The sequence below is a fragment of the Crocuta crocuta genome, unplaced genomic scaffold (assembly GCF_008692635.1).
Source record: "Crocuta crocuta isolate KB4526 unplaced genomic scaffold, BGI_CrCroc_1.0 scaffold525, whole genome shotgun sequence".
NCBI classification, from domain to species: Eukaryota; Metazoa; Chordata; class Mammalia; order Carnivora; family Hyaenidae; genus Crocuta; species Crocuta crocuta.
Window position 1 is genome coordinate 908,964 of NW_027527986.1, and position 19,943 is coordinate 928,906.

At 42.8% G+C, this 19,943-nt stretch overlaps 1 protein-coding gene across 1 annotated transcript in view; it reads left to right on the plus strand.

Annotated features, from left to right (window-relative positions):
- The first annotated feature begins 6 nt into the window (after positions 1–6).
- Positions 7–19,943, plus strand: part of GCLC (glutamate-cysteine ligase catalytic subunit) — a 53,368-nt gene continuing 33,431 nt past the window's right edge. The window contains exon 1 of the mRNA XM_077752879.1: positions 7–428. Within this exon, the coding sequence (XP_077609005.1) occupies positions 279–428 (150 nt within the window). The 5' untranslated portion in view covers positions 7–278. The remainder of the gene's footprint in view (positions 429–19,943) is intronic.

The following is a 19,943-nucleotide window of genomic DNA, read 5'->3' on the forward strand; positions in this document are numbered from 1 at the left end:
AGAGCCGCCCAGCCTGCCCTCCCGTCCTCTGCCTCTCTGTGTCCGTGCGGCGCGCCGGACCCCTGAGTCGGTCACCTGGGCGGCAAGGACCCGCGCGGGGGAGCGGGAACGAAGCGGACCCTCCCTCCGTCCGCCAGCTGTGGCCCGAGGGCGCCCCCGAGGGGCGGAGCAGCTGCCGCCGCCGGCGCCTTCTGCGAGCAGCTGAGTGTCCGTCTCGCGCCCCCGGCCCGGAGCGAGCGGCAGCCGTCAGCCCCGAAGAGGAGGAGGAGGGGGCAGCCATGGGGCTGCTGTCCCAAGGTTCGCCGCTGAGCTGGGAGGAGACCAAGCGCCACGCCGACCACGTGCGGCGGCACGGGATCCTCCAGTTCCTGCACATCTACCACGCCGTCAAGGACCGGCACAAGGACGTGCTCAAGTGGGGCGACGAGGTGAGCGCCCGCGGCCTCCGCCCCCGCCGGGCGCCCCTGTCAGGCCACCCGGTGCCTCCTTTGTTCGGCGAGGCGCGCCCCGGGGCCCCACGGTGGTCCGCGTCCTCCGGTGCGCCTCGAGGGTCCCGGGACGCTCTGTCCCTGCCTTCGCTCGGCGGGCGTCCGGGGAGTGGGGCCCTGCCTGAGCCTCCTCACTAGACTTCCGCCTCCCTCCCATTCATTCATTCTTAACGGGTTTTCCCCTTCATTCAAAAAAATGGGTTAGGCGCTGGGAGGGCGCGAGCTTGAGCCAGGGTGACATTTGGTGCTTCTAGGAGCTCTCAGTCTGATACATGTGCTGGCCGCGTATCGAGATCTACCGTCCCGTGTAAAAATGAGCTTTTGTGATCAGTGAGAGAGGGACAGAGTTGTCCTAGAAGGCACCTTGCAGCTAGGAGTCAGGTCTCCAGGATGTTCGCTTCTGCCCCACCTGATGCAGATTACCTTTTAAACCTCCCAACTTCTCATCAGCAACCTCGCACCCTCTTCACCCCACCCCCTACAGCCCCCTGCACCATCACTTTAGGAATTAGGGCTCGGTTTTTCTAAAGGGGAGGAAACTTCTTGTCCTGTTTAGTTCTAAATGGGAGTTCTTGAAACTTCACAGTTGGGATTTGTTAGTGCTTTTCCGTGGCCTAGATCCCGTGCCTAAACTTTACAGATCAGTGCTTCAACATGTGTTCTGCCTAGAGGTGAAATGTTTTTCTTTTCTCAATATGTTGAACCATTGTGTATGGGAATGGTCTGGAAAGCATTGCCCCTTTGGATTTAGTTTTTTTTTCTGCCAAAGCTTTTTGCGCTCTCCTCGTGTTTTGAAAGTCACATGTAGATACAATTCAGATAATTAAATGCTTTTTTGAAAAGTGCATCTGTTTGTTTTTACCATTTGTCTTCCACGGCTTGCTTAGGTGTAAGCTTATCTGTAGTTAATGTTATTACTCTTGACCTAAGCGTCAAGGTGCTGGTAAGCCAATGCAGAATCTCTGTTGTCTCTTTGCAAATTAGTTTGTTTCTAAGATTGGAAGATAATTCTGCTTTTTTACAGTTGAAAGAATTGTGCTGTATTAAGTTAGAAAAGTATAATGATCAGTAATTCACATTTCTACTAGAAGGGGTTTGTCATTCTTTGGACAGAAAAGGGGTGCCGTGTTGTGTTTGGTAATTCTTGTTTTATTCTGAAGTTCTTTGTTTCTTCACAACATCTGACATGTTTGTTTGTCATTTGTGTATTGCGTGCATTTTATGATCTATCCTCTATCCCCTGGCCCCCTTGAAGATTCTGCTGCAATCATGTGTCCGGACAGAGTATGGAATTTGCAAGAAGAGTAAAATTCCTACTCTCAAGAGATGACAGTCCAGTTAGAAATAGGCAGCCTGATGTAAGGGGAAGAAATGAGACTGTGAAGACTGTTCAGATGGTTAAGGGGAGAGGGGGGAGGGAAGTCCCATTCTGCTTTCTACATACATACTCCTGAAATGGCACTTCAGTGAAACCTTAGTCCCCTAAGTTTGGGTCTCTCTCCCATCCTTGACCCGTGGTTGTTGCAGAAACAAATTCTCCATTGTGGTATCTCTGTTTGGGCAGAGAGAAGGTGATGTTTTGAAGGGTGGTAGACAAGAGTCTCCTGCCTAAATATTTGCTGATGCTTCTAGTATCATGTTGAAGCAATTACTCTTATGATACAGAACATTGTTTTTCAAACTGCAGGTCATGATCCATTAGTGAGTTGAGAAATAAATGTGGATTTCCCTGGATTTGGGTTTTGTTTGTTTTTTTTCACTCTTCAGAATTAAAAAAAATAAAATGAAATGGAATAGGATGAAGAGTACCAATTTGCATAAACAGTGAGCGTATTGGGTCAAACTTTTGAGTTATTTATTTGAGGGCATGTTGAGCGGGTGTGTGTTGACCTGCATGTAAATTATTTCTTAGCATGGTGGCCACTTCAGGAGTTTGAAAATCAGACTGTCCTATTTATCACAGGAGGCTTTCTTGATGAGATGAGCCTTCAAAAAGACCAGGAGAGAGGTCATCCACTTCAGTGTTAGCAGTATTCTTTGCTTATAGGGACTCACGGACCACATCTACGGAGTAGAAGTCTGCAGACAGGGTTAGGCAGCAAGTAAGCTTGGGCAGATAACAGTAGAGAAGGGTGTGGTGGGTGGTATGGTCCTGGAGATGAAGGATGGCCTTGCCAGACAGAAGGTGGTGTTTGAGATGTGATATGTTGGACTGTGTTGGTATGATACCAAATTACTGCTCTTGGTGGGAAATTTTGTTGTACTTACAAGGCCTCCTCTTCCCGCCCTCCTCCCTCGCAAAGCCTTAAAATCGCAGTTAGAAGGAGACCCTGACACTTTTGGAAACGCTCAGCCCCAGTTACTATGACAGTATTTATATCTGACAGTGTTTATCAGAAAGAACTCTGGATTTGTAGTTCACGCATTCTAGTCAAAGGCTTGCCAAACGGCCTGTGTGATTGTGAGCCTCAGTTTCCTCTTTCGGAAAATGACAGGATTGGATTCTCCCATCTAGCTTTTATAGTTTAAGTATAATTTAAATAAGTTTTTAAAAATGTACATATTGCAAACCAGTTATTCTTTGAAATTCGCCTAGAGATTATCTTTAGGCTGTTGAGTAAAAAAGAGAAGTCTGCCACCAATTGCTGTGATAAAAATGAGTTGTTCTGGGGGCGCCTGGGTGGCTCAGTCGGTTATCAGGTCATGATCTCGTAGTTTGTGAGTTCGAACCCCGCGTCAGGCTCTGTGCCAACAGCTCAGAGCCTGGAGCCTCCTTCAGATTCTGTGTCTCCCCTTCTCTTTGCCCCTCCCATGCTCATGCTCGGTCTCTCTCTCAATTATAAATAAAAATGTTAAATTTTTTTTTTAAATAAAAGTGGGTTCTGTAAAGGTGTGTGTATGCTGGCTTTTTGGAACTCAAAACTATTTTCCTGTGACAACCTTATGAATGGGTAGATCCCCAGACCAGCTTACAGATGCATGTTTCACCTTTGGTGTAACCAGTCCTAACCCTAGCCACCATTTATTCTGTTTCTGTAGGAGATAGAAGTTCTAACTCCTGGGTACCAGGAAAACACTTCATTTTGCCTCAGGATGGGGGCTGTGGGGGAGAGGTAAGATGGATGTTCCTGGGTGCTCCTACCTGCTAAGCATTCTGTGTTTGCAAAAAAAGAAAGCCCTTTTCACAGCTGACACACAACTTTTCAGGTAGAGATTTTGTTTTATAACCAGAGCGTCCACATTAAAAGACCAACTTAGGAAATATATGCTGCAAATGTGGCAATAAATACAACTTCTGAATTTTTCCAAATAATCATTCTAGTGTTAGCTTACCTGTGTGTCCTTTCTGCTACATAATGGCAGAGGCATTATCAGAATTGAAATCTGTCTGACTCCAGGTCCATTTCTGAAACACGTTATACCAGGTTTTGGATTATTTACAATGTATGAGATTTCATCAAATCTCCTTTTACAGAGTTCAAACTGCAAGTTGTAAAGGTGTCAGAAAACAACATTTAAAAGCAAACGTTTAATTTTTCTAATTTTTTTAACCCAGTATAGTGGCTCTCAAAGTTAAGGTAATTGACTATAGTTAGCAGAAAAGTGCATGTGATCATAGGAAAATATGCCTTTAATACTTGAGTGTGTTCTTTACATGCATAAAGCCAGTAAAACTGGGCTGGAGTATATTCAGTGCTGATAGGTCATCCGTTGAGTTTGAACTACAAATTTGCCTGTATAGGGTAAGAATGCTTAAGTGACTATTTAGAAAATGCATAGCTTGCTAATTAATAAGCGTATGGTCCTGTAAGAAAAGTAATGTAACCCTGAGCTATAAATCTAGAATGGATTAAAAAAAAAAAGCATAGTCATTTGAGTGCAAAAGAATGTGTAGCTTGGACAGATTGCTTTATCTCAACCTAAGTTTCGTTATCTATAAAATAGGGACGATAATACCTTATAGGGTTATTAAGATTAAACAAGATAATGTTGATAAAATTGTGTACGAGTAAGTGCCTCGCTTACTAAACACAGACTCAAATGGTAACTTAAAATGTTTACTTGGAAGTTCTGCTTTTGTTTTTGTTTTTAGTGTTCATTTTGAGAGAGAGTATATGAGCAAGAGCGTGAGTGGCAGAGGGAGACAGGGAGGAGAAGAGAGACAGTTGCAGGCAGGCTCTGGGCTGTCAGTTCAGAGTGACACAACAGTGAGGTCATGACCTGAGCAAAGATCAAGAGCCGACACTTTGCCAACTGAGCGCCTCAGGTGCCCCTACTTGGAAGTTCTTAAATATCTGCTGTATCTCGTCTAAATACCCATGATCAAACCGGTTTCCTACCTATAGAGAACAAACTGAAGGTTACTGGAGGGAGGTGGGCAGGGAATGGGTTAAACAAGTGATGGCTATTAGGGAGGGGACTAGTGATGAATCCCTAAATTCTACAACTGAAACTATTATTACACTGTGTTAACCAACTGGAATTTAAATACAAACTTGAAGGAAAAAAATAGCCATAGTAGTCATAGGGGGCTGAGGTATTCCTTGTATGTGGGTTGTTTTTTTTTAAACTAGTTAACTTACATTTTTTTATTCAGATATAATTATATTTCATTAGCTTAGTTATTTTTGTCGTACTGGTGGTAATTATTGATAGTATTTCTAAATTGCATTTAAAAATTTAAATTGTGTCTTAAAAATACATTATTGGACACCGACTTACTAGAATCAGATATTGACCACAAATATTTCTTTATAGACATTATGAAGATGTAGGTTTCTTTTACCTAGATCATTGCGTGTTTTGTGACCTATAAAGCCAAGTTGTTTTATTCTTCTCTGCTGTCACTGTGGACATTGTTTTATAGCATTTATTCAGGTGTTTAAAGCACAATGGTGAAATCAAGGAAAAAATGAATTTGTGTTCCTGAACATTATATATACTCCAGGCATCTGAATGTGTTGTTAAATTTAGAAAACTATTTGGGGCATTACAGGTGCTGCTGGTATTGGATGGATCGTATTCTAATAAGCTTGCTAATCTCTGTTGATGATTGAACCAAGTTAGTTGAGTTTTTAAAAGCCTTTTAACACCTTTATTTAGATATAACTGACCGACATTAAATTGCACATATTTAAAATGTACAGTTTGACAAGTTTTGATATAGGTGTACACCTGTGAAACTATCACCACAATCACAATAACATATCCATCATTTCTAAAAATGTTCTTGTGCCTCTTGTATTTCCCCCCTTCCCTCCCCACTTCCACGGGTAACCATTGATCTGCTGTCTGTCACCCCAGTAGAGTTTGCATTTCCTAGAGTTTTATATCTAGGAAATCTTAAAGCATGTACTTTATTGGTCTGGCTTTTTAAGCTGCATACATATTTTGAGATGGATTCCTTTTGTTGCATGTATCAGTAGTTCATTCCTTTTAATTGCCAAGTAGTATTCCATCGCATGGATATACTATGATTTGTTTATCCACTATTTGGATTGTATCCAATTTTTAGCTATTACAAACAAAATTTGTATGAACATTATGTCTTGGGACTTAATGCTTTTATCTACCTTGATTATTCCCTAGGAGTGATGTGTTTAACTTTTTAAGGAAACTATCAAACTTTAAAAAAAATTTTTAATGTTTATTTTTGAGACTGAGACTGTGAGTGGGGGGAGGGACACACACACACAATCAATCGGAAACAGGCTTCAGGCTCTGAGCTGATGAGGGCTCAAACTCACAAACTGCGAGATTATGACCTGAGCTGAAGTCAGACGCTTAACTGAGAACCACCCAGGTGCCCCTGAGTTTGAGAACTCTTCATAAATTTTGGATGTAATTCTTCCCAGATAATGTTCATGTGTTCTCCCAGTCTGTTTCCATTATCCTAATGATGTCTTTTGAAGAACAAAAGTTGTTTGTTTTAATGAGGTCCAGTTTGACTGCTTGTTCTTTCATACTTTTGGTGTGGTATCTAAGAAATCTTAATCCAATCATGAAAGTTTTTTCCCTTATTTTCTTCCAGAAGTTTTATAATCTTAGACTTTACATTTAGGTCTACGACCCATTTTGAGTTACTTTTGTCTATGGTGTAAGGTATGGATTGTTGATTTTGGTTGCCGCAGCACCATTTGTTGAAAAGAATATCCTTTCTCTGTTGCCAGAGGAACATGGCCTTTGTGGCTTGTCTAATACCAGTTGTCTGTGTGTGTGGTTTTATTTCTGGATTCTTTGTATTTGATCTATTTGTCTTTATGCCTGCACTACACTGTTTATTGCTAGAGCTTTGTAATAGGTTGTGAGATCAGGCAGCATTCGCTTTCCAGTTTTGTTCTTTTCCAGCAAAGTTTGGTTTGACTCTTGTGAGTCCTTTGAATTTCCACATGAATTTTAGAACCAGCTTGGCAATTTCTACCAAAACCAAACCAAACAGACCCTCCTGGGGTTTTGACTGCATTTGGATTGAATATGTAGATCAATTTGGGAAGAATTGACATGTTAACAATGAGTCTTATGACCCTAGAACAAGTCCAGCTTTCATCAGTGTTTTACAGTGTTTGTTTTTTTTTTAAGTTTGTTTATTTGGTGGGGGGGAGGGAGAGAGAAGGAGGAAAGGAGGAACGGGGAGTGAGGGAGGAGCAGAGAGCAAGAGAGTGGGAGAGAGAATCCCAAGTAGGCTCTGCACTGTCCATGCAGAGCTTGATCTCAGGGCTGCAAGATTATGACCTGAGCTGAAATCAAGAGTTGAAGACTTAACTCCCAGATGCCCTGGCATTTTATAGTTCTTAATGTACATGTTTTACATATCTTTTGTTAGGCTTATCATGGTTTCATATTTTTTCCCTATTATAAATGCTGTTAAGTTTCAATTTCTGATTGTTCATTGCTAGTATATTGAAATAAAATTGATTTTTGCATATTTATCTTATATTCTGCGACCTTTCTAACCTCATTTTTGAACACGTGGGATATAGTTCTAAAATCTGTTTTAGTGTCTTTGCTAATACTTTTCATCTTTGCTGTTTAAGGTTAAGTTCAGTTTTAAGTCTTGTCATTCTGAATATGCTTCCCTGCTTCTTTTCATGCCTGATAGGTAATCTTTTGTTTGATGCTAGACATGAATTTTACCTTGTTGGATGCTTGTTGTTTATATTTTCCTAAGAGTATTTTTTTAATGTTTGTTTATTTTTGAGAGAGAGAGAATGAGTGGGGGAGGTTCAGAGACAGAGAGAGAGAGAGACACAGAATTCAAAGCAGGGTCCAGGCTCTGAGCTGTCAGCACAGAACCCAACGTGGGCCTTGAGAGAGAGAGAGAGAGAGAGAGAGAGAGAGAGAGAGAGAGAGAGACAGAATTCAAAGCAGGGTCCAGGCTCTGAGCTGTCAGCACAGAACCCAACGTGGGACTTGAACTCACAAGCCATGAGATGGTGACTTGAGCCGAAGTTGTACACTAAACCGACTGAGCCACCCAGGTGCCTCTTCCTAAGAGTGTTCTTAAGCCTTGTCCTATAATATAGTTAATTTGGAGGTAGTTTAATCCTTTGAGGTCTTGATTTTGTACTTAGGCAGATCCAAAGAAGTCTCTAGGGCTGATTCTTCTACTGAGGCAAGACCCTATGAGTTTTTTCCCCAATGCCCCTAAATTAGAAGTGACTCCTTTCTGGCCTGTAGGAAAACAACTGTGCCCCAACTTTGGGTGCTTGCCTCACGTATGGGTTGACTTACTACCTTACTGATCCCTAAGGCAGGACCTTCTACAGATCCCCTGCGGTTCTCTGGGCATCTCTCTTCTCTTTGGCACTTCCTTGGTCCTGTGAACTCTAATTGACTTGATTTCCTCAAACCTTCAGCTCTCTCTCTCCAGTTCAGGGAGCCCTCCAGGTTCTGCTTTACCTTCCTGCCCATGATCTAGAGCCTCTCTTCCAGGCTTTAAGCTGGGGCAGTTATATGGCTCACTTAGCTTCTCCCCTCTGTATCTCAGGAAGCTCTGCCCTTTGTTACGTGCTATCCACTGTCTTGAAAAAGCTGCTCTTTCATGTTTCAGGAGGAAAGGTAAAATTGGTTGCTTTTACTCCATCTTGAGCAGAAGTCTTTTCCTTTTTATCTTTTTTTAAGCTCTTCAGCTCTTCTCCTTTGTAAACTTTATCCAAAGCCTGGCTGCCCTCGTGGTTATAAGATACCTCCAGCAACCAAGATTTAGCCAAGTTTTTAAACCAAGATTTTCTTTTATGCTGTAATGGTCATAGCTTAGCATCACTGATCTTGTCCTATGACTGGGTATATGGTGAAAACACAATTACTTAAAAGTTTGCATACATTTTATGAATGGACTTTGATTTGAAGATGCAAGTCTAAGCCTTGAATTTTACCCAAAACGATTGTGTTATTTTAGATACAGAACTTAAGTTCTTTAGACCACAAATTCCTCATCTGTAAGACTAATCAAAAAGACTAACCAAACACTATCTCTTGGTTTTGAATTGCATGTTGACATATATATATATGTTTATATATATATATGTTTATATATGTATATGTTTATATATGTATATGTTTATATATATATGTTTATATATGTATATGTTTATATATATGTTTATATATGTTTATATATATGTTTATATATAGTTTCTGATTGTCTCTTTTAACAATTTAACTTTCAGAATACTTTAAATTCCACACAACTAATAAAAATCAGGAAATGTATACAAGAAATTATAGAATCTATTTCCTTATCCTGTCACCTTTTGGATTTTAACATTCATCTAAGAAAAAGTACTTCACTGGCTACTGACAAAGTAATCTAGTTATATAGTCATAGATATTAGATTTCTAGAAATTTTTTTTAACTTCTTAAGTGAGATTATTTGAGCCTCACAGCCTTGTTTTTTTGTTTGTTTTTAATTTTAGAGCAAGTGCGAGCGAGGGACGGGGCAGAGAGAGATAGAAAATCTTAAGCAGGCTGCATGCTCGGCACGGAGCCTGACGCAAGGTTCCATCCCATGACCCTGAGATCATGACCTGAGCCGAAGTCAAGAGCCAGATAGACACGCAACCAACTGAGCCACCCAGGCACCCTGCAGCTTTTCTATTAAAAGCAAGATGGTATTGCAAAAATGTTTTCTTCAGAAAAGCTAATGATTAAGTTTTACTCACGTATGGCAGAATACTAAAGGCTATATTTCCATGATGGATAATTTTTTAAACTAATTTAAATTCAAGTTAACATACAGTGGAGTATTGGTTTCAGGAGTGGAACTCCGTGATTCATCACTTACTTGTAGTCCCCCATGATCATCCCAACAAGTGCCCTCCTAATGCCCATCACCCATTTAGCCCATCCCCCCCACCACTGCCCCTCCAACAACCCTCCACTTGTTCTCTGTATTTAGTATCTTATGGTTTGCCTCCCTCTGTTTTTATCTTATTTTTCCTTCCTTCCCTTCCCCATGATAATCTATTTTTGTTTCTTAAATTCCGCATATGAGTGCAATCATATATTTGTCTTTCTCTGACTAATCTGTTTGGCTTTGCATAATACACTCTAGTTCCACATGATGGATAATTTTTTTTTAATGTTTATTCATTTTTGAGAGAGACAGAGTGCAAGTGGGGTAGGGGCAGAGAGAGAGGGAGACAACAGATTCTGAAGCAGGCTTCAGGTTCTGAGTTGTCAGCACAGAACCCGATGTGGGGCTGGAACTCACGAACTGCAGTATCATGACCTGAGCTGAAGTTGGACGCTTAACCGACTGAGCTACCCACGCGCCTCTGGATAGTTTTTAAATTAAGTATCTGTTGTATATTTCTGTATCTCAAGGGCTTCCTGTGTTAGGTCATAGGGTTGAATAGAGAAATCAAGAAAAAGGAGAAGCTCTTTGCTTTTGAACTCCAGTGGAAGGAAGGTGGATGAACAAGGGGGAGGGAGGAGAGGAGTTTGCTGTATACCTAGAGTTCCTGGGAGCCTTAGGGCTGGGTAGTTAATCTTCTGGTGAGACTCCAAGGAAGAACAAGAAAGGCAAGGAAAGGGCATGTGCAAATATGAGATTATGGAGGTGCCTGAAGTCAAGAAAGTACTGCTGAAACACAGGACCAAAGCAGAGAAAAGGGAATGGCTAGAAGTTGAGGCTAGAAAGGTGAGTTGGGTTCAGGCTGTTGAAGGTCCTTTGTAGGAGGCCGTGTCAGAAGACTTAGTATTGTTAAGTACAAGGACACTACGAGGAAATTTCTTCTAGGTCCCTTTGGTCATAGTGTGACATGGGTTGAGAGGAATAACTGGTGATGGGGAGCCCGCACTACAGAGGACATGTCATTGCTAGGAGACAGAAAAGAGTGTAGCCTACGACTCTAGAGATAAAGATTTTTGTCTGTTAAGGGAGATACTTTAGAGAAGGAGTCCAAAGACCTGGCATGTGAGTTGTTATGTCTCTCACTTGGGTTCCTAACTCACATAACCAAGGGAATAAGACTCCCTGCAAGGGTAGTTCCTCAGAGAACTGGTTTGGATATTCTTGTTTGCAACCCTTTAATTTAAGGGGCCTGGTTCTCCTTCAGTAGAAATACCAGGTAGACGGCAGAAAGCTGCCTGTGTGTGTGGTAGGGCAGCCACAGGCCTAAAGATGGTGGTTAATACCAAAGTGGAGAGCAAGACAGACCAGGGAGAGGAAACCTTGGCGGCACCTCAGAACCCTGATGGATACACATCTAAAAAAATACATTTTTTAACATTTATTTTTGATAGAGCATGAGTGGGGGAGGGGCAGCGCGAGAGGGAGAGACCGAATCTGAAGCAGGCTCTACGTTCTGCACTGTCAGCGCAGGGCCCCACACAGGGCTTGAACTCACCGGGAGATCATGGCCTGAGCTTAACTCAGACACTTAACTGACTGAGTCACCCAGGCGCCCCATGATGGATACACATATTAAGGGACAGGGATAAAGTGTGGGATCCTGAGAGGGAATGGTGTGAGGGATAGTAAGACTGCTGGGTGCGGGAAGAAGGCTCGCAGGCTTTTGAAAGGTGCGGAAGGATGAGAACTGAAAGAAAGCCCCTGGGTTTGCTGGTTAGCTAGTAGGGGCCTGGAGGCTTCGGCAACAGTCTATCTCAAACATATTAAGAACTTGGGGAAAAAAGCAAAAATTGCTTTCTGGCCAAAATAAATGGCCCAAAGCCCATGGATGTCTTCACAGTTCATAGGGTCCTTGAAATCTTGATTACAATTTCAGCAAGAAAACAGAATTGAACTCTTGCTGTTGAACTGGATGGCATGTGAGTTTGGGTATCACTTAAGTAATACCTTGGTGGCTATTAAGTTGTCTCTGGACTAGTACATTGAGAATGATTGTAATGGATTGAGTTTATTACAATGATGACCCTGAATCTCCACTTAAAAGGTTGGATTTCTCAGACACTGTTTAAGAAGTTGGGGAAACATGATTACGCCTCAGACTTCTAGCCAAAAGAGCTCATTTTGGGTACATTTTGATAGGTATTTAGAAAACCTGGATAGACCAGTCCAGGTAACCTGGGAGAATATATGGCTATGGTTTTACTTTGTTAGACACTCTTTCGAAAGTTTTCTGTATGCCGAGGTTTTTTGTCTGTCATGGTCAGAATTTGAGATATGGTAGTTGTTTCCAGAACAAGATTACAAAAGAACCCCAAACCAGATGTTCCTAATTACATAAATGTTCACACAGACCCGCTGGCCTTGTCTCCCTTCTCCCAAGGTCCTTTTTGTAGTCCTTTGGATTTGGTTAACGCATTTTTTTTTAACTGGATGTTGATTTAGCAGAGTTAAAACAAAACCTTAGGCAAGAGACTTCATGACCCTTTTCTTGGAAGCTTAGTAAGAATCTAGGCTGTGACTCTGCCCCATTTGGATTACCTGCAGGAGTCATGGGCTGCGGTACACAGGGCTTCACATATTTTAATGCTTCGGAGAGATGGTAAAGATCTTAAAGTACCTGTAAAAAGTTGACTGGCACTTGTCTGAAGTGGTTTCAAGAGTTGGTGACCTTCAATCCTTAGAAAGTTAACATTTTTAATTCTAAAAAAAGTTTTTGTTTGAAACGATTTACTCGGAGAACTTTAATCCTCAGACAAACCTAAGGAGATTATTTGGGAGTGCTTCCCTCGATTTCCTTCAGAAATGTTCACATATTTACACAAGTCAGGTATTTAGAAGGTACTTTTTTTTTAATGTTTATTTTTGAGAGAGAGAAAGAGCTTTAGCGCTTGAGTAGGGGGAGGGGCAGAAAGAGAGAGGGACAGAGAGGATCTGAAGCAGGCTCCGCACTGACAGCAGCAAGCCCAGTGCAGGGCTTGAACCCACAAATCGTAAGATCATGACCTGAGCCAAAGTCAGAGCCACCCAGGTGCCCTGGAAGGTTCCTTTTGATCCAACACAATTTCAGCAGTGCTGCCTGTGCTAAGCATGGTAGTCCGCTCCTCTTGGCCCCCAAGGCTGCCATTGCTGTATTAAGTTGTATCTAGAGGTCCTGCTCTATGGGCTTTAGTACTCAAACAGGGAGAGCACCAGGAAGTAAACAAAAGGCTTCTGAGTACAGAGTTTATGCACTTTACTCCTAAAAGCATTTTAAGCCTTTACCCAGAAAGCACTCACTTTATACACAGTTGCTGCAAGCTTGGCATCTGGTTTCTTAGCTTAGGATGAACTACATACAAATCAATTGAGGCAGAATCACAAGGGAGCAATTCCAAGAGCAACTGTGAAAAGCACGTCTAGATGTGGCAGCCCGGTCTTCCTCTAAGCACCTTCCTCTGCTATGATTCTAGTTAAAGAAATAAAATTGCTCATGATTCCAAAGCCTTAATAAAAAGTGACAGTGTGTTTAGGATCTTCCTATTGTGGTAGAAAAGGTTGTAATCTGTTTTAGAAGAATAATATACATAAATTAAAAAAAAATTTTTTTAATGTTTTTTATTTATTTCTGAGAGAGAGAGAGAGGGAGAGAGAGACAGTGTGAGCAGGGAAGGGTCAGAGAAAGAGGGAGACACAGAATCCAAAACACGCTCCAGGCTCTGAGCTAGCGGTCAGCACAGAGCCCGACGGGGCTCAAACCCACGAACCATAAGATCATGACCTGAGCCGAAGTCGGACTCTTAACTGACTGAGCCACCCAGGCGCCCCTACATAAAAATGTTTAAGAGATCATGTGCTTGAAAGGGGTAAGCTTTGGGAAACAAAACAATGCATTTAAATAAAATTACCTTCCTGGAACAGAGTAAGTAATGTATTTGAGAGTGAAAGAACGTGGATGGTCACATACTAAGAGTTTCTGGAAAAGTTTAGTAGAAATACAGATTTTCCCCCACTCTCCAAAAGGGCATCCCTGTGAAACCTTTTGTAACCCCAAATCGTGTAAAGTAAAGAAGCAATTACCGTTAACTTTATAGTGAATTTATGAGCATTCCCAGACCCCCAAAATAACCTCTTTTAGACTTTTTTGATACCTTAGGGCGTATCTTGCTAATGGGTGCCCAGAATCCAGATCAAGCCCGGATACTCACTGACCCAGTTCAGAGCGATGGCGACTAGAGGCTGACATGCTGGGTGTGGCTCCCAGGGAAAGGGCTTGGTTGGGCCCTCTAGCTGCTCCTGGTGCCCTTTGTCACTGTTATAAGGGCTCGCTGCAGGAGGTGTTTCCTCCTTGGAGGGAGAGCATGAGTGAGGGAGGGGCAGGGAGCTAGAATCCCAAACAGGTTCCACACTACCAATGCAGAGCTGTGAGATCATGACCTGAGCAGAAATCAAGAGTCAGCTGGTTACCCAACTGAGCCACCCAGGTGCCCCATTGCCTTGTTTAAAGGCAAAAAATCTGCTTCAGATTTCTTTCAGTTAACCAGAACAGGCACAGTTATCCCTCACTTTGTGAAAGTTTGCCTGACAGCATTTCACTTTTATACGAGATGTATATTAGATTAGTATGTGTTTCGCTAACTGAAAGAAATCCAGAGAGAATTTTTGCTATTATGGTGGGGAAAGTTCCCATACTAAGGTAGGTCTTTGTAACAGTGAGTGGCCTACCACGAATATTTGGAAAGCCAGGAGCTCTCCTTGCTTTACACCGATTCTGCTTATGAAAGTTTTTATAGGAACACTCCACTTGCAAATAGCAGGAAAATCTATGCTCATGTAGGTCTTTCCTATAAACCAAGAGGCTTGGACCAAATATTTAAAGAGCAGTGGATACCTTTATTGGTTTAGAGCCAGAAGGGACTTTTTTTTTCCTCCTGTTTTTCTGGATGATGAAACTAAGGCCCTGAGACTAAAACACATTCCAAATGTCCATAATTGTAATACTTGTGAGAAAAGAGGGAAAATTAAGACTGTTCTGAGCAGGTTGGTTCCCGCTGGGGATGAGGACAAGAAGGAGGTCGTGGTAGAGGGTGGTCAGCGAAGATTTCTCTGAAAAGGTGGCACTTGAGACCCACAGAAGCCAGCTGCTTGCAGGACTGGGGTAAAATCTTTCCAAGCAGAGAGAATAGAAGTGCTGTCAAGGTCCTGACTTGGTTTTTGGAGAAAGAAGGCCAGTGTGGCCACAACACAATGGGGAAGAGAGAGGTGGGGGGAAAAAAAGGAGGTGCAGAGGTCCAAAGACTGGCCTTAATGTTCCTAGTGAGGGGTGTTGGATCATTTAGCCCAGCGTGAGCCACTTGAAAGTTTCCAAGAGGGGCATGACCATATCTGCTTGGTGCAGGAACCCAGGGCTGCCTACTTGCAGAATTAGGCCCCGTTCTACACTAGAAGCTTTCACGTTAGACGAGACCAACAGTACTGGAAGCAAATGCCAAATGAAACAATACTTTGGTGAAATGGTATTTCCATTCCCATAAGTGACATATTCTGATATTTCATTCTTTTTTTTTTTTTAATATTTTTATTTATTTCTAGGGGAGAGAGAGAGAGCGTGAGCAGGGGACGGTCAGAGAGAGAGGGAGTCACAGACTGAAACAGGCTCCAGGCTCTGAGCTGGCAGTCAGCACAGAGCCCGACGCGGGGCTCGAACCCACGAACCGCGAGATCATGACCTAAGCGAAAGGCGGACACTTAACCGACTAAGCCACCCAGGTGCCCCCTGATATTTCATTCTTGATTTGAAAAAATTTTTCTAACTTTATTTTGAGAGAGAGCATGAGCGTGGGAGAGGCAGAGAATGAGAGGGCGAAAGAGAGAATCCCAAGCAGGCTACACACTGCACAGAGCCCGACACGGGGCTCAGTTTCATGAACCGTGAGATCATGACTTGCACCAAAACTAAAAGTCGGATGCTTGACCGACTGAGCCACCCAGGCACCCCTCAATTTCAAAATTTTGATTTCATGTTAATTACAGCTTGCTTTGGCCCATTACAGGCTTGTAACCAGCATTCAAAAACCCCTCTAAGTCCCTGTTCTGCCTCAACCCAAGAGGCAGAAAACAATAGCCCGTAGCATCTGAGTGTGCTTTGTACTTACTACTGGTTTAGGTACTTTGCATGCAGGTGTTGTTTGTTGTTGTTTTTAAGTTTCTTTGAGTGAGAGAGTGTGCAAAAGAGGAAGGGACAGAGAGACTCCCAAGCACGTTCTGAGTTGCCAGCACAGCCTGATTCGGGGCTTGATCTCACAAACCATGAGATCATGTCTTTAGCTGAGATCAAGTCAGACGCTTGACCGATTGAGTCAGTCAGGTGCCCCTCATGCAGATTTTATGTGCTCCTTACCAAACTGACGGACAGCAAAGCCTGAACTCTTGGCCCCCAAATAAGCAGGAGGAAAAGCACTCTGTGATAGTTTTCATGGACTCCAACCCAAGATGAGATTGAAGGTGCAAAGAAAAGGAAGAAAAAAAGAGGAAGGGATGATGGTGATAAAGGAAGTAAGCTTGTTTCTGAGGGAAAATAGAAATGTCTCAGGGCCACAGATGGTTAAGTATTTTTCGTTACCAGATGGCCAGTGATTCCCTTCTAGTGAAATGCCAACCTACATTCTTTCAAAACTGTAATACTGAATACGCTTGGTAAATTTCTCAGTCTATAGGAGGAATGCTAGCAGCTTTAATGATGTGACTGCAGCCTTCCCAGCTAATCTGTTGCTGGCACCAGAGCCCTGTGAAAAGACAGATGCGGATGAGCCCTTTATATGAATCCCAGGCTGACCTCACTTGATAGTTATGCAGCCTGCGACAACCTCACCCTAGGCCAGCAGGTAGTGGGCCAGAATCAGGACCTTTGACCTACCTCTTTAACAGGAATTTCAAATATGGCAGGAAAGGAGTTTTTATTAACGAGAGTCTCCATCCTCCTAATCTGATCTTAAGGGGGTTAGAATTGCTCTCTTGGAGGAATCGGCCCAAACATCCATCCAGGTGTCATTCTGAGGGGGAGCCCTGATACTGCCTTATAAGATGTGACTATGAAAGAGCATCTGTGCTCAGATTCTTGTGATCGTGGAATATGGTGTTGAATCCCTGCTCCCCCAGCCCCCCGCCCCTGGCTCTGGGGGCTGGATGGGTCAGAGCACAGCAGTCCCACTTGGGAGGTAAAATTTCTGATTTATGCTTGGCTCTCACTTAGTCTCTTTAGAAAGCACTTTTTTTTTTTTTTAAGCCTCTTTGTTTGGTGGGTTAATCTACAACTCGTTCCTAAAAACTGAAACTCCAGATTTCTCCTATTTTTTGGGCAGTCCTTGAATTTAAGCCCACCTAATTTATAGACACACCTTGAAAGATAATACTTGTTCCACCGTGGAGAGTGTGTGTTCTCTTCAGCAACAAGCATGCCCCTTGCTAAAGCCCTAAGCTCGCCCACACCTGGTTGGAGCCCCGTCCAGGGGCACACCTCCCCATACTGAGCACTACACAGTAGTTGATCAAAAGCAGACTTTATCTGGATGGGGACTACGATGCCTTCTTTCTTGTCGGCCGGCCCCGTGGTGACTAGGACTCTGGCAGAGGAATGTGTTTGCAGGAAAGAGCCAAGGAGTTCACTTTCCTGAAAACCCAAAAGCTACAGCTCTAAGAGATGTTTTGCGGTAATAAAATGATATTTAAATATTGTTTCTTCGGGAGGAATGGTCTTCGGTTTAGGTTTCTTTCTCTCTTTTCTTTCTCTTCCTCTTCTATTTTTCTCTTTCTTTCCTTTCTTTCCCTCCTTTCCTTCCTTCCTTTCTTTCAGTGTCTGTGTTAATGGCCATGGGAAACATGACTTTTGGTTAACTTTACTTGATGAGCTACCTTTTGTGAGGTTAATTTGTGTGAGAAGACTGGTTGGGTTTTGCTAGAGTTGATTGAGAAAGAAGGTAGGAATGCCTTAAGATGGTCTGTGTAACCACTAGAAAATGAAAACGGACAAATGGCTGGAGTGTAGTGGTATGGTTNTCTGAGTGTGCTTTGTACTTACTACTGGTTTAGGTACTTTGCATGCAGGTGTTGTTTGTTGTTGTTTTTAAGTTTCTTTGAGTGAGAGAGTGTGCAAAAGAGGAAGGGACAGAGAGACTCCCAAGCACGTTCTGAGTTGCCAGCACAGCCTGATTCGGGGCTTGATCTCACAAACCATGAGATCATGTCTTTAGCCGAGATCAAGTCAGACGCTTGACCGATTGAGTCAGTCAGGTGCCCCTCATGCAGATTTTATGTGCTCCTTACCAAACTGACGGACAGCAAAGCCTGAACTCTTGGCCCCCAAATAAGCAGGAGGAAAAGCACTCTGTGATAGTTTTCATGGACTCCAACCCAAGATGAGATTGAAGGTGCAAAGAAAAGGAAGAAAAAAAGAGGAAGGGATGATGGTGATAAAGGAAGTAAGCTTGTTTCTGAGGGAAAATAGAAATGTCTCAGGGCCACAGATGGTTAAGTATTTTTCGTTACCAGATGGCCAGTGATTCCCTTCTAGTGAAATGCCAACCTACATTCTTTCAAAACTGTAATACTGAATACGCTTGGTAAATTTCTCAGTCTATAGGAGGAATGCTAGCAGCTTTAATGATGTGACTGCAGCCTTCCCAGCTAATCTGTTGCTGGCACCAGAGCCCTGTGAAAAGACAGATGCGGATGAGCCCTTTATATGAATCCCAGGCTGACCTCACTTGATAGTTATGCAGCCTGCGACAACCTCACCCTAGGCCAGCAGGTAGTGGGCCAGAATCAGGACCTTTGACCTACCTCTTTAACAGGAATTTCAAATATGGCAGGAAAGGAGTTTTTATTAACGAGAGTCTCCATCCTCCTAATCTGATCTTAAGGGGGTTAGAATTGCTCTCTTGGAGGAATCGGCCCAAACATCCATCCAGGTGTCATTCTGAGGGGGAGCCCTGATACTGCCTTATAAGATGTGACTATGAAAGAGCATCTGTGCTCAGATTCTTGTGATCGTGGAATATGGTGTTGAATCCCTGCTCCCCCAGCCCCCCGCCCCTGGCTCTGGGGGCTGGATGGGTCAGAGCACAGCAGTCCCACTTGGGAGGTAAAATTTCTGATTTATGCTTGGCTCTCACTTAGTCTCTTTAGAAAGCACTTTTTTTTTTTTTTAAGCCTCTTTGTTTGGTGGGTTAATCTACAACTCGTTCCTAAAAACTGAAACTCCAGATTTCTCCTATTTTTTGGGCAGTCCTTGAATTTAAGCCCACCTAATTTATAGACACACCTTGAAAGATAATACTTGTTCCACCGTGGAGAGTGTGTGTTCTCTTCAGCAACAAGCATGCCCCTTGCTAAAGCCCTAAGCTCGCCCACACCTGGTTGGAGCCCCGTCCAGGGGCACACCTCCCCATACTGAGCACTACACAGTAGTTGATCAAAAGCAGACTTTATCTGGATGGGGACTACGATGCCTTCTTTCTTGTCGGCCGGCCCCGTGGTGACTAGGACTCTGGCAGAGGAATGTGTTTGCAGGAAAGAGCCAAGGAGTTCACTTTCCTGAAAACCCAAAAGCTACAGCTCTAAGAGATGTTTTGCGGTAATAAAATGATATTTAAATATTGTTTCTTCGGGAGGAATGGTCTTCGGTTTAGGTTTCTTTCTCTCTTTTCTTTCTCTTCCTCTTCTATTTTTCTCTTTCTTTCCTTTCTTTCCCTNCTCTTTCTTTCCTCTCTTTCCCTCCTATCCTTCCTTCCTTTCTTTCAGTGTCTGTGTTAATGGCCATGGGAAACATGACTTTTGGTTAACTTTACTTGATGAGCTACCTTTTGTGAGGTTAATTTGTGTGAGAAGACTGGTTGGGTTTTGCTAGAGTTGATTGAGAAAGAAGGTAGGAATGCCTTAAGATGGTCTGTGTAACCACTAGAAAATGAAAACGGACAAATGGCTGGAGTGTAGTGGTATNAGGTGTAGGTTAAAAAAAAAAAAAAAAAAACTGACTCAAATTCAGAGGTCCAGAAAATAAATGTCTCCTGCAATTGATAGGGCATGAAAGAGCAGATCTACTTGTAGGGATTTCCAGTGTAGTGAA